This window comes from Syngnathus floridae, chromosome 21 (genome assembly GCF_059516105.1).
Source record: "Syngnathus floridae isolate MCC-2025c chromosome 21, RoL_Sflo_1.0, whole genome shotgun sequence".
Classification (NCBI taxonomy): Eukaryota; Metazoa; Chordata; class Actinopteri; order Syngnathiformes; family Syngnathidae; genus Syngnathus; species Syngnathus floridae.
In genome coordinates this window covers 3,296,513-3,310,923 of record NC_142433.1, presented here as the reverse complement: position 1 = coordinate 3,310,923, position 14,411 = coordinate 3,296,513, and the positions used below count along the sequence as shown (strand labels likewise).

Genomic DNA, 14,411 nt, shown 5'->3' with positions numbered 1-14,411 from the left:
CACCTTTGCTTATTTCAAGCATTTATTTTCTGAGATATTTTACTTGTGTTTTGACATTATTGTACAGTAGTGACAAACTAACAATGGTCTCTCTCCAAAAAAAGGAAAATGCAATACCTCTGGAATGCTGATGACAAATCGAAAGTAAAAAAAACACCCGGGCCTCCAGAAACCAGGAAGCAAGGACCAGCTGATCCCTCTCCACAGAATGAGCCAGTTAACTGCTGCCATGACATTCATCTGTCTTTCACAGGTAATTATTTGGAGTTATTAATATTGATGACTCATGGATTTATGCATTAAATGTTTGTCTTCCTGATTGGCTGTTAGCTAGCAACTAAAAAAGCATTATCCAGGAAATTAAACCAAAACCTGCTTTTTTTTCAAGTCTCTAACTTTGATCAAAACGCTGGAGAAATCTTTGTTTCTGAAATGAATTGCTTTTTCCTTTGTTCCCCTCCCGGTGAAACGACACATCCATTTCCCTTTCAACAAATGAAAGTAGCACGATTCTGTGATAAGAATCATCGATCTTGGTCACAGAGGGTGGCGCAGACACATTTTAACATTGGACTGATAAGAGCGGCCTTGTGTCAGAGCTTAGATAGCATCGCGTCGTATGCGGTGTGAATTGAGGACTACTTTTTAAAGTCAAAGGATTTCCTCCTTTGTGCACTCTGCCGCACCCCTTATGTAATATGTTTGTGTCAGTTGTAACTGTGAGGCGTCTGGGGCTTTCTTGATCCAGATGAGTTGTGATATATTAAAAAAAAAAAAAGCTTCTCGTTCATCAATAATGAATCCAGAGTGAACGCGTCAAAACCCGGCAGACTACACCAGAACAGTTACATAATGCTTAGGCTAAATGCTACGGCCTTTTGCGAAAACGGCCGAGACAGTGACGGCTCTCCTGCAGAGCTGGCGCCCCCCTCCATTCTTGGCGCCCTTACCCTGCCCGGGCCCTGACATTTTGATGGAGTGCACCGGGGTCTGTAGCGCTAACAAGCCACCGCTGAGACGTCGCCGCTCATTTGAGCACCGGCAGCCGTCCCGCGGCTTTCAGTGAACCGGGTGATGGATACGGGCACTTTCATCTCAGCCATTACTTTCAGCTTGCTGGCTGGTAGTGGTGACCTTTCCCCAAATGTTGTCTAACACTTAGCTAAGTTGTAGCGAGCAAGAATGTGACAATGATGGTTGGCGGAGTCCACAGGTTGCTAAGAGCAAACAAGTGTTATATAATAAAACTTAAAGCACAAATTCAACTTTGCACACCAGGTGGAAAGTCGTGCATTTTTTTTTTCCCTCCCCATAGATATGATGTGTGTGGGTGGCAAGATAGTGGGGTAAAAATAAAGCGCAAACAGAATGAGTCACCCTTCCCTCAATCCCAGTCTGGTTATAAATAAATCCACGTCAAAACGCGCACATGCATACGCTTCCACACGCGTGGCTGACATTACATAAGCCTGCGTGGGAGGTGTGACGCCATGCATGTATAATTCATGGATGTGGGACTGAACTCAGGGGGGAGGTCTTGTACCTCAGCGAGCCCCCAAACTCATCACGTATTATTCTCCGTGGGATCTCCATCGCAATTTCGGAGAGTGTGTTAGATGGAGTGAGGTGATGGGTTGTTCAGAAATTACACAGCGCTGAGCTATTTGAAGATGGCAATTTTTTGGGAGTGAAATTTGAATTGATTTCAAATTTGCATTTAATGGATCCATGTAGGCGGCAAAGTCATAAAAAATATCTATAATGTGCTCATGACAGTTAATATAGTAAGTGACCCAATGTATTCAGAATCAATGTCCAATTAAGAACTCCAAAATTCTAATCAGAACAATTCGATGGATTTTTTTTTGGAGCAGGTGCATTGTTAGGTACAGTCTGTTTCCGTTTTGTCCACAAGGGGCGCTAAAGTATTTAAAATAATTCATTTATTGATTTAAAGCAAAACAGCGCTATAGTGTAATATAATAAAATAAAATAAATAAAAATAAAAGCCCACTGAGACATGTAACGCTACGCATCGGGTCCTGGAGACTTGTTTCTTCTGTAAGCCGGCCTCAGGTCTGTCTTGTCTCAGCCGCTGGCTGTGCACTGCCATGATATTCCCCAGAGCCTGAGCACACAGGGACAAGAGAAGGTTATTAAGTGCTGCATGTAACTCATAAATCAGCTGATGGATGAAGCACCAGGGGAGCTGCTTCCGACTCCTCCTCTCCTCCCCGACTAATACGGTATTTTTCCAACAAACCCAGTCTTTTTTTTTTCTCTCTTTTCCCTCCTCCTTTTTTCTTTTTCCAGTTGAAGGTCTTAAAGTAGAAACAATGCATCTGACGGTTTTTTTCCTTGCGGTACCCCCCCCCCCTTCCCTGGAAATGTTTTCCAGGCATTTAAAGTGTAAACAAGCAGAAAGACTTTTATGAAGACTTTACATTAAACAACTTAATGGTCTGTGGTTAAACTCAACGGACGCCCCATTAGGTACACCCCCGCTCCAGAATATAACAAGTGTGACTGGCTCTATATAATTATGCTATATTTGGAATCAGGCCTCTTCCAATTGATTGCAGCTAAAAATGCATATATCGGATATTCGGATGAAACGTCAATGAAAATGATTATTTTATATGTTCAATTTCCTTTTTGCGCTTTGCACTCATCTGAAAATGTCGTGCCAACAGGCTCTTGTCATATAAGCATTTTCCCTTATTAGTGAAACCAGGCCTTCCTAAGAGCAGGAATTTTCCTCCCTGTGGTCACGTCACTGGAAATGTTGACACTAAGGCTGCTCCAAAAAAAAAAAAAAGGCTCTTCTGCTTCAGGAGCCAGAATTCCAGTCTCCTCTTCCTCATCCTTCCTTCCCTCCTGTGATGACAATGATCAGTCATTCACCAAACGGCAAACATGTAAATGGTTGTCGGCCATTTTTTTTTTTTTTTTTTTTTAATAGAATCAACGTTTTTTTTTTACCGTGACTCATCTGCCTCACAGTTCTCGGTTTGAAATTGTCTCGAGGTGTGAATCTGAGTGTGAATGGTTTGTTTAAAATTGTCCGTCTCCAGCTGGCCCGTGAACCTAATGAGGCCAAGCACCATGGAAATGGAATGGGCTGATGTGGGTCAACTGGGGACACTAAAATAAAAGGACTACATTTTTTCCTAAAAGCAAAGTTTAAATGTCTGGAATCAAGCAATTGGGCTAAAACGGGATTACCTCAGCTCCATTTTTCCGAGTAATGCCGCATTTAAGGTTGGCATTGGAGGAAAAGTGATTTTCTTTGTGTTGGGCACTTGATTCTTCCATTTGGTGGAGTCAATAAACTTCTTCCATTTTTGCTCTACTTATTGAGTAGCTTTCAGTATTAAACCGGAAAGTGTAATCTCATTTAAACCAACAAAAATGCATGAATTGGTAATAGCTTTTCTTGTAACTGCAATAATGGCAGCAGTTATCAACCTTGACTTTTAAATGCTTTCCATCATTGTAGCATTTTTTTTATTCTATGTGAACACTTGAAAGTTTTGACTTTCTTTTCTTTAAACCTCCCCAGCCATGTAATTGGGGAATATACTGCGCATCAGTATTTGTGTGTGTTTGAGGGGGTCGACTTGGGGGGGAGGAGTCTTGAGTATTACCAAGGCAACAGCCTCAGTTATGTAACATCATATGGTGTTGTGAAAACAAGGCATCATGCAACGTGTTCCCCACAGCATGGATGGAACAAAAAAAAAAAGCTCTAATGCTTCAGTGAGTTCAATTTGAATCTGCAATCATTTTCAGTCTTGTCACAAATCCATAAGTGCCAGAAATATATATTTTTAATTAAACCCCCCGCCCCCCCACACATCAGATTATATATTGCACTCTTCTGTCCCCCTTGCAGTGCTTTTTTTTTTCAGTACTGTAAATGATAAAACCATCTCCGCTATTGTGTGTGGGCGTGCAGATAGCATGCGGACGGGGAGGCAAAAACAAAACCCACATTTTTCCGAACTAACACACCACGTCGCAACAACTGCTGTCATTTGATTATATTTGATTACATTTGAGGTCGACACAAGTGTCGTCATTGACACGCCTCATTACCGAATCAGCATCCGGTACTAGTTCCAACACTTGCAAAATAAAAATAAAAAGTTTCTCCATTCAAATGAGCTATTTCAAGTCGTCGTTGCTGAAGCAGGTGAGTCATAAAGTGCAAAGTGAGCCAGGAGTCCCAGTCTGCAGGAAGCCTGTAATGCGACAGTGGGTGGCTGTCACACAATCACTTATTAATGGTAATGCTTTACTGCGGTACTGTTACGTTTGTATTTCTCACAATTTAAGAGTACAATAAATATTTAAAAATATCTGTTTCAATAACCATTGGATCACAATGAAGTGAATCATCGCTGAGGACTAATGCGTAAAATAGATTTTTGATATTTACACCTATTTCGCAAGAGCCCATACTGTTGAGCAAAAAATAGTCTGACCTTTAGAGTTCTGTGATGAGCCAACTCATGGCGGGGGGGGTATAAAGAAGGAGTATGGGCAGAGGATGAAAATAAAAACATTACATCATGACGCCAAAAGGGGGGAGGCACAGTGGTCCTGTGTTTAATCCTGGACTGGACTTTCTATTTGGGGATTTTGGGTGGATCAGGTAGACTTTGTTATTCCTGTCGTTAGTCTACTCGGTTAATTAGGAGTCTAAAATATCCATAGATGTTATTTATGTAACCTCGGCAGTTGCACCTCTCATCCCAAATCAGGAGAGGCTCCAGCTCACCCTTGACCCAAACAATACAGACCATTTCATAATGTTTATAATCAATCTGTGATATCTATCTCGTTTCATCTTATGCAAATCCTCATGTTGACTTTAAAATGCAATGATTACCCAAATGTTGACTTGAAAATCCATATGAAAGGCCCTAGTTTGTTTGCATGCAGAAAGCAACAACTTGGACGGATCGCAGCTAATTTGTTTTTGTTCCGTCAATAAAGCGTGATTATTGAACACTAGTGCTTATTTGCAATCGACTGCATGCATTTTCCTCCAGGTAACGCTGGCAGAAAGGCCCGCTGTTGTGTCCCTGCTGCGGGATAGTGCATGGGAAAGCCCGGGCGGTGGTGGCGGAGGGGCACAACGTGACCTGACAACAAGGAACCTCCGGGAAAACCGTCAATCCTAAACTATGCACCGAGGAGAGAGAGGATGAGGCTCCGTGAAGGGGGTGTACGTCTAACGACATGTCACTGTGGCTCCACGCGTGGACGATATACGCGTGCTTTTTTGGCTCATGTATAACGTTTATTCTGACTCTTTTGTACTTAAGACAGATAGAAACCATGGGCGAGCATTAAGTTCAGCGAGTGGGGTGAAGTCACGGGCGCTGCGGCCATCGCGAACCTCCCGCTGGCTCTGGAGGACACCCCGTGACTGGGAGGCGGAGAAGGGACCCCCGATGACGTCAGTGGGCCTGTCTGTTTCCTGCAATAGAAAGTGAGGGAGAAGGTGAAGACAGAAATCCGGAGCTGAAGCACATCTTTCGTCGTTTTAAAGGTGCGTTACAATTATTAGCTGAACAACTCCCGTGAGTATAAATAAAACAACTCAAATCGCGCTTGCTTATTTTTCTCTGCGTGCGTGAGAGACGCTGCACGGGTGGGTTTCTACTCTCTCGTGTTACAGGTTGCTTTACTCTTTCAAAGCTGCTTTCTATTGTGGTCTCGTCATGCGTGTCTTCCGACATTAAAGTTCACTTGCAAGCTAAACTGTTCATGATGTCCCGACGAGTGCAATTGACTGGCGCGTGGTTGACCACGACTGTAACTTAACTCCTCATTGTGCTTTTTTTTTTTTTTGCACTATGTAAGATTCTTGCTATTTCCGCCCCTTCAGTCGCTTGCTTGTGCAGGGTTGCGTATGTCGATATTGTGTAAACGTGCATGCGTGTATGTGGGTTTTGTTGTCTGAAGGGAAGTGTTCCATTTAGCTGTTGCAGCGACAGCGAGGGGTTTTCCCTGGCTCCTCCCTCTCTTGCAGGGCGTTCACGTGTTGCAATGAAATGCGCGTTTTCCCCATGCATCGCTTTGGCTCGCCTCATCCCATTCCTGTATTTAGCAAAAAAAGATCAGGGGGGGTATCTTAAAATGTTTTACACAACTCCACTCTCCAAATTGCCACGCACGCTCATTCATCGCAGTGCGCACAATTGCACATGTCCTTATTTTACACAATGGGTCTGCGTGCGTGTTAAATCCAGTCAGGTGTGTTGCAACTAGAAGCGTTTGGGTATTTCGATCGTGATGGTGTTTTTCTCGGGTTAGCATCAGGGTGTTTCCTCAAACATCACGCACGCCACACGCACGAAGGAGAGGGAGAGCAGAGAGAGAGAAGAGGATAGTCTTGCAGATAGACAGGACATACTGACAGGCGTGCACGTCTCTCGCCGTCGTCGAACCTGCTCTGGAGAATTCCAAGTGTGCACCCAGGTGAGAGGCTCGTCGTGTGTGCAGGCAATGCATGGCGGTGACACAAACGTGGTTGTATGCGGGCAGATGATGCAGCCAACAGTGTTGTTCTCTCTCATCCGATGATGTCATTGCTCTGGCGCCACATGTAGCAAAGTGTATGGAGAAAAAGCATCCACTTGTAGTAAGTGTTATGCAATAACGGCGCAGGGCAAACAAAGGATGCTTCTTAAAGCAATGCTGCTCACTGCAACGTGCAGGTGTTGATATGGCTCGCTCGGACTTGAGAAGGATGATGTAAGGGGAAAGAAAGCAGCAACATTTATTGACAATATGTTACCTGCTTTTTTTTTTTTAGCCTGGATCCCCTCCGATGCAGGCGGAAACACATTTTGTGGCGATACACGGAACTTCCATCCCTAAAATCGAAAGCTTACCATTATTATATAATATATTTCCCCCCAGTGGTTTTTAAGTTGCATGGCTTATCCGTCCTGTGAACTTAAAACATGGCCACACATGTGATGCTTGTCCTCCGAGTCACCCTGAGCATTCGTTGCAAGAGCACATAGAGCTTTTATTGTTTGCATCTTTCATCAGCCGAGGACAGCAACCCGCATGTCAATCGGGGATTTTTTTTTTGGGTGAAAACTCCAAAGGGCAGGTTGCATCCGATGCAGATCCGAGGTGGTGTACTCATGTGATCACAGAGGACCTCTGAGAAACCAGGACACCTGTTTGAGGAAGAACCTCAATCAAGTGCTCTGTCCTAGACTAGCAGCTGCCAAGTGACAGAATACAAGGCCAGCATAGTGCGGCGTTTCTGCTCAACTCATTCGAACGTGTTTTTTTTTTTTTGTTGCAGATGTATGCAGACGAGCACGCCGCATGTCGCAAGTCCTCCGACAGTAGCGCCCAGTTTTCCCAGGATGCACTTGTGAACTGAGGAGGAAAGATGCCGCGTACCAAGCAGAACAACCCCAAGAATCTAAAAGGTGGGAATGTCATGAACGAGTCAGTTACTCTGTAAATTGTTAAAAAATATATATATATATTATTGTTCTGGAAGATTTTCAGTACAGTGATGTGAATCGGGTAATTCGGCGCTGGCCGACGGAGCATCTTGCCAGCCATTGGCTGGAAGAAGTCGTGTGTTAGGTTGTGAACTGACAGATTCATGTGTCAACAGACGTTTGCCGTTCACAGATCTGGGAATTGGTAGCGTTGCATGCTGGGGTGTGAAAAGATGCCACGCTTGATCTGGACGGCAAATTTCCATGATGCCTCTGAGCACCTTTTGTTGATTTGAATCGGACGCGATTATTTGGTGGAGTGAAGCCGAGAAATTCTTTTTTCCTCTTTCCCGCATTTTCTTGCTGAGGTCCATTCGAAGTCTTACCTTCATTGAGCAGGAAACACAAATGGCGTGCTGTCACATGCGTAAATGTGGAAAATGTCTTTTCCTGGAACCTCTCAGAACGCTTCTCACACTCCCCGCCATCGCCGTCACATGATTCTTGTCTCCATGTTTGAAGAACAAACTTATTTTGACCAACACAACTGGCCCAAGAAGGTCGCCATATAGAAATTAATCCTCTAAATGTTTTGAAATCATTTTTTGGAGGAGGAGGCTAACTGGTGTAACATAACAAATGTATTTATTTAACATTATTTATTTTTTATTATTTATAGTAGTTTCTTTTTTAATTATTTACTTAATCTATTTCTAAAAGTTTTTTTTTTTATTAATTAGAACAAGAATTTTTTTTTTTTCCCAGGTATGTATGATTAAATCGCGGCCTCCCCGACTTTGAGCATACTGATGGTCGCACTACTACTGAGTGAACACGCCAGTTCCTAGTTATAGGACAAATCCTGCTGTGTCTGGCGGCTGGTAAGTGGTTTCATAAACCACGGGGGACTCGATGGGCCAGACCACATAAATTCAAGTTGCACTTATATGAAACGTAATAGTCTTATGAAATCACTTTCCAATTGGAATCTATCTGCCGCAGGTCTGCATGGCTGCGAAAGTTACGCAACAGTTGCTCTTTTCGTTTCCTTCGATAATAACCTTTGGCTGGTGCGTGTGTTGTCGAGTTGTTTTAATTAATCGACAGGAAGTCAAATAATGACGTGATAGATGCAGCAAGGGAATGTGGGTGTCTGTCAAGTCTGCCGTGGGAATCGCTTTTCAGAATTTGGAAACCGTGATTGATTGGTCGAATCTGGTGGAGTTTGTGACCTGTGCACAATTGGCAGATTGGATGGAACGTTGTCTGTTGTTTTATTTTTTTTGATGAATCCTCTGGTTACTTTAGCAGAGCATTCTTGGCTCTATTTCGGAGCGAATCATAATAAACGATCACATATTGTAAACACAGGCAAGGGGGGGTGGGGGTGTCCGCTGAGTTTGACCGTGCATTCTTAGGTTCCTTTTTGTTTTCTTTCCTAAGGAAGGAAAATCCTAGTCACAAGCGACAAAGGAGACTTTTGCAATCAGTGGTGAGTTTAGCTGAACAATACAAAGATGAACTGCAGGGAGTGATTAATATTTGTATTTGTTTACATGGTAAACAATATCAAGATTTTAGCACTTCATGTCCTTTCGGTGCAGTGAGTAATTTGAATGAAAAGAAGCTATTAACTTTTTATACGATTTCCCACCAAATTTGCATTTGAGCATTTCAAACAACTTTACAAGCCAAGAAGCAGATGTGGCTAAAACGCAGCCGCTCAATATTATTATCCGTGTATTTTTCCTTTATGACGTACTTTGCGGGTAACAATGCAGAAATTTCGGAACTCCCGCAACCCCCCCCCCCCCCCCCCCTCTTGTGTTTACTTTTGTCAAACAGCTGGTCTCTAAGCAGCTCAAGCCAAACACCCAGTGGTTCCCCCCCCCCCCCCTCCCCTCTTCAGACCGAATATCTTTCTTTTTCTCTCTGTGGACATTAGCAGCAACACTTAGCTCATAGCTGGCAGGCAAACATTAAGTGGGTGAAATAAATGTTTCCCAAAAATGAACACAACAAACACGCAGGCCCTTTTAACGAAATTCCACTTAAAGTGACAAATTTGTGCTGCTAGCTTTTTTTTTTTTTTTTGATTTTCATGCAGATTTTTTTCCATCGTGTGAAAACTTTGGAGAGTCATTTTTAGGGGATGTGATTCTAAAAAAAGCAGACACCTAGTCTGGTCACATTCTAACTTGAGCCTGTGACCTGAATGTCAGTGGGGATGTGGTTCAGGTCAGCCTGGGTGGTCTGTGTTTTTCCAGACCTGCTGAATGCTTCTTTCATTCTGGAAAGTCAAAGTTAGAACATCTCTGTCATAAATGGTGGGCGAGGGAGGGGCAGGTGGATTTTGTTTATGATGGCGTAAATTGCATTTTCACATATAGGCAGAGTTCAAATATCAACTCTGTGGTGTTTGTCATACGCCTGTGCAATGTTTTTTTTTTTTTTGCGTCCCTGAAAATGTACGTGGACTTTTTTTTGTTTACGGAACGAACTGTGCATGCCCCGCTTGTCGTATAAAAAGTTTCTTCTGGTCTGCTTTAGCCTGCTGTGTGATGAATGCCCAACAACTGCTGTTGGAAAATATTCCCCCCTGTAAATCCGAACGCAGACGCTGAGATTGCTCAAAAGCATACATGTCGATAAATAAATTGCGTTTTACTTCACTAATCTTATTTAAATGCTTCGCAACAACAGTGCAGGTCATAAGGTTCCGGCCGAGTAATTTTCCACAACTTTTGCTGTTAATGGTTAACTTTTTGCTGACCATGGCGAAATAATCGGTTCAGTCCACTCCGGTGGAAAGTCTGAGGTTGAACACAACCTGTTTAGGGATTTCGAAATATTCTTATGATAGTAAATCATTACAAAAATGTTTATTAAAGGGTGGCATGCAAGTGTAAAAATAAGTCAACCACACATTAATGACTATTTTTTTTAATTGTATATATTATTATACTTAATCATATTTATTTAATATTCAATAATGTGTCAAAGATCAACAGAACTTTAGTCTGCGCATTTTTTTTTTTAACTCAACAAATCAGGTCAATCAATTAAGTAAACAAACATTTGGCTTATGCAAACGCGCTTAGCCAGGGAAGGGAAGGAGTTAACAGGTTGGCCTTGTTAAATAGATTTTTGACATGTTGTGTCATGCTCAGGCAGCCAAACCAGTGTTTCCGTACGGGCCCTTCAAATTACAGTGTGCGAATGCATCGCCATTCACACAAAGGGAAGTTCTCTCCCAGAGGCAGGAATAAACCTGAGTTTTGGCAACAGTAACTACAACAGACAGGCAGAAACTTGTTTGGGGAAGTCGACTCCGAGCCGGACGTATAAGCTCACAAAAGCTTTCGCTTTGAGATGCAAAGCGAGGGAGGGAGTTGCTGGAATTTACATGGCCTGATTGTTTGAGGACATGAAACTGAGCGTGGTGCAAATGTGGGTTAATGTCTCCTCATTCTTATCATGGAAGTGAAAGAGAACAGAATTATTTAACAGAAGAGTCAATTTGAGCACACACCCCACCCATTTTTTAATTTTTTTTAATCAATTGTGATTTTTAAATGGGAGTTGCTTGCTATTCACAATTAAGGTGACTGCCGCCCTAACCCAAGGCGACATCTGGTTTTGCAGAAACTAATTTGTCACTTACCTACTTGGCACGTGTTTTGAACAGCTGAGCAAATTTTCATTCTTTTTAGTTTGAGTCACAATTTGTAATCAACAAGTTCTCCACAATTTCATATATGTATGAAAAATAATTCCTCATGTGTTCCCAGTGTGTGATATTTTGCCGAGTGTGAAAACTTTTTTAAGAATTATTCAAGAAGAGCGAGTTTGTTCTCTCAGGCATGAACACAGTGAGGTGACCTGTCAGGTCAGTGTGTGTGTGTTTGTGTGTGTTATGTGTGTGTCCTTGGCTTCCTCGCGAGTGAGTAACAAAGCATTGCGGCCCAGTCAGTCAAATTATTCGGCTTAAACTTTTCAAAGCGAAGCATTAGTGAAGGGCTCAAGGCGAGCCGAGTCAAATTGGAGCTAACGAACGGTGACCTTCTCATTCTTATTAGTCCCGTATGCACACGCACGACCCTCCTCCCCTCCCCAGGTGAGCTGCTCCCGCCCGGAGAGCCACTTCCTGGAAACTGGACCCGCATTGATGTTGGCAACTCACAAAGGTGAGCGCCGGCGTAGGAGTCGGAATGATGAGGGGAAAATGGAGTTGGGAGCCAAACAGGATTTGTCCGTGCTGACGTCAGCAAAGAGGCTGAGTGTAGCGGAAGAAAATCTCCCCGCGGTGCCTTGCCGGGACTGGATGTCGCATTATTTGGACATGTGTGTGCGTGACACATTGAAGGGGGTCATAGTTCAGAGAAATACAAAAACTTTCTCTGTTAGATTGAAGCTACTGAATCCAAGGTTGGAGAGAGCATTTTTTTTCTGATTGAGGGGAAAAAGTGAGGTGAGCTGGCTAGAGGTAAACAAAAAAAAAAGTTTCCAAAATAAATAGAGCAGTAAAGCTGGCGCCGGAAACCCTTAAAAGGGTGATTGTGTGTGTGTGTGTGTGTGTGTGGAGCTGGCATTGCTTAATGGCTTGCACAAGCAAAGCCCAATGAAGGGGGTTGCTAGGGAAACAGAGCAGCATGAATCTCGGGCTGCAGGTGCTGTTCCTTGTGTCCTACTGCTGGAACCTCCTACGAGTCGGAGAGGGGGGTTTAAAAGATGCGTTATGGGGAAAAGTGTAAAGAGATCAAATCATTTCTCGGGACGTGTAGGAATTATGTGGCGAATATTTGAGCTCGCTTGCACGTCGGGTGATGTGCTGCGGCAAGAGACCAAAGCCAACTCGCGCTGTCAGGCAATTTTCGGGGACAACAACAATACTGTCAATCGGCGGCTGGCACAGAGCGGCACAATTGAGGTCTGGGCGGCTCTGTAACAATTGCTGAATGTTAGTTTAGATGAGACAGACCTTGAGTCAAAGACATTGGTGTTGTGTTACTAAATGTTAGAGGGAGGGAGGGGGGCAGTTGCCGAGTGATGCCTTTAAGGTCAGGTTGTAGGACTGTATTTATCAACACTGACACTTGCTTTGTCTTTGACTATGACGTCGGCTTTGTAAGCCGGAGCCAATCAAAGCCGCTTCGGAGTCGACTTTCAAGCCAGATTGCGTGAAGGCACACGTTGGAGACATTTTAAGAAGGTTAGGAGCACAACAAGTCATTTGAAATGATTACAGAAAATTGCAGCTGTTTTTGTTGACCTGAAAAATGTTGTTTACGGTGGTACCGCTAACATCTTGTTTGCTATTTACGACAGCTGCAATTATAGTAGAAATTTGCTTCCATGTGGAATAACTCAACTCTACATTTTGATTGACTATTTTTTTGCTCTTACACATATCAGAAAGCTGCATCTTGAAAAAAAAAAAGCATTTCGAAGCCCCCGCATGTTCATTCACAAAATCTTTGCTGCGATCGTTTCCTCTCTCTTTGTGTAGGCTCGCTGCCATCAGAAGGAAATCTGTTGTTTTGTCTGTGCGATTGGCGTGGTATTGACTGAGCGAGGAGGCGGAGGTGTGGGAGGTAGTCGATGTGTGTGTGTGCCGTCAAGGGTCACTCGTATAAAATGATTGGAGGGGGTGAAGGAGCGTTAGGCTTGCCTAGTTGGACCACTGGAAGCCCCGCCCCCTGAGAAAGTGAGGTCAGTGAGGTTGGGTCAATATTTTAACGCTCATAGCACAGACACATTTCGAGTAGGGTCAAGAGGTGCACCTCAGCCATTCACGAGCGGCGACCAACATAATGAATTGTTTGATGAAGTCTTTACGATGGGAAACTTGCGCCCTTTGCGCGGTCCACTGATCACACCAGATAATCGTAATCTTCCGCCATCACCGATTGAACTTATCTCAAGTCATATTTTCGGTTGACGCAGCGGAGCTTCTGTGTAAAGAGAAATGCCTCCCACCTCTGTCAACAGCCAAGAAAAAAAAAAAAAGCAAATGCGAGGGAGAGAAAGGTGGGTGGGTGGCACGGATGCAACGTCAAAAGGCGTAACGGAGTAGGCGAATGATGTCAGACGCAAAGACTGTTTTTAACCGGCAGCTGATAACACGTATTATCTCGGAAAGCCGGACTTGGCATCACGTTTTTTTTGTTCTAATCGTTTTGACGATGAAACTGAAAAACGAGATGAATGTCAACAGGTTAAAATGAAAGAAGAAAAGGGGCAGGGGGCGGGGGGGGGCTTGGGCAAAGGGGTGCCCGCCTGCTGGCACGGCTAAGTCCTATTGCGTAACATTGGTCATCTCTTCCTTTAGCTGCTGTTTCCATGGAGAGAGAGATGGTACAAATGAGAGCAGAAAGCTGTTGGGGAATTAATCTGTCTCGAAAATAACTCGTCGTCTTAGAAATAAAAACAAAAACTACACACCTAAAAGTTGTTTGTAAGTGAGGTCAACTATTGTTTGGGCATCGTTTCATAATTAGAGCTCCTCCCATCGGCCATGTTATTTAACCAAGACAATTGACACTTGAAACCCGTCTCGTAGTTTCATGTACAGTGGCTATAAAAAGTCTACACACCCATATTCACATACCAAGTTTTGGTAATGTTGATGAGAAGAAAACTTGTTGGATGACAACATTGGAGGAGCTGCAGGAAGTTCTGGCATGTAATGGAAATTTTCCACACGTGACAACAATCAGCTCGCTTCCTCATGTCTTGCATTAGGAGTGTGAATATGAAATTGTCGGAAAATCGAAACGCTGAATTTATTTTTCCAATTCTCTTTTTATGCATTTGCACAGCAGTGTGCATCCGTTTTATATCCTCTGCATATTTGATGTTATATAAATCGCTGTCCTGTGTTGATGTGGAGGCGGTCCATTACACCCTCCCACTCTCTGTCTGACT

General features: G+C 43.4%; 1 protein-coding gene and 1 long non-coding RNA gene across 3 annotated transcripts in view; one reads left to right on the top strand and one right to left on the bottom strand.

Moving 5' to 3' along the window:
- Positions 1-110: 110 nt before the first annotated feature.
- Positions 111-14,411, top strand: part of hivep1 (HIVEP zinc finger 1) — a 32,858-nt gene continuing 18,557 nt past the window's right edge. Inside the window, exons 1-4 of one of the 2 annotated variants that reach the window (XM_088366228.1) lie at positions 111-253; positions 5,058-5,233; positions 5,338-5,560; positions 7,337-7,466. In XM_088366228.1, coding sequence (XP_088222354.1) covers positions 7,427-7,466 — 40 coding nt within the window. In that variant the 5' untranslated portion in view covers positions 111-253; positions 5,058-5,233; positions 5,338-5,560; positions 7,337-7,426. Of the gene's footprint in view, positions 254-5,057; positions 5,234-5,337; positions 5,561-6,320; positions 6,493-7,336; positions 7,467-14,411 lie in introns of those variants that run through there. The other variant, XM_088366229.1, reaches the window with a different exon arrangement.
- On the bottom strand, positions 5,105-7,957 carry LOC148379942 (uncharacterized). The gene is made up of 3 exons (XR_015855262.1): positions 7,871-7,957; positions 6,428-6,607; positions 5,105-6,111 (listed from the first exon to the last, which is right to left on the bottom strand). It is a non-coding gene; the product is annotated as an uncharacterized LOC148379942 (long non-coding RNA).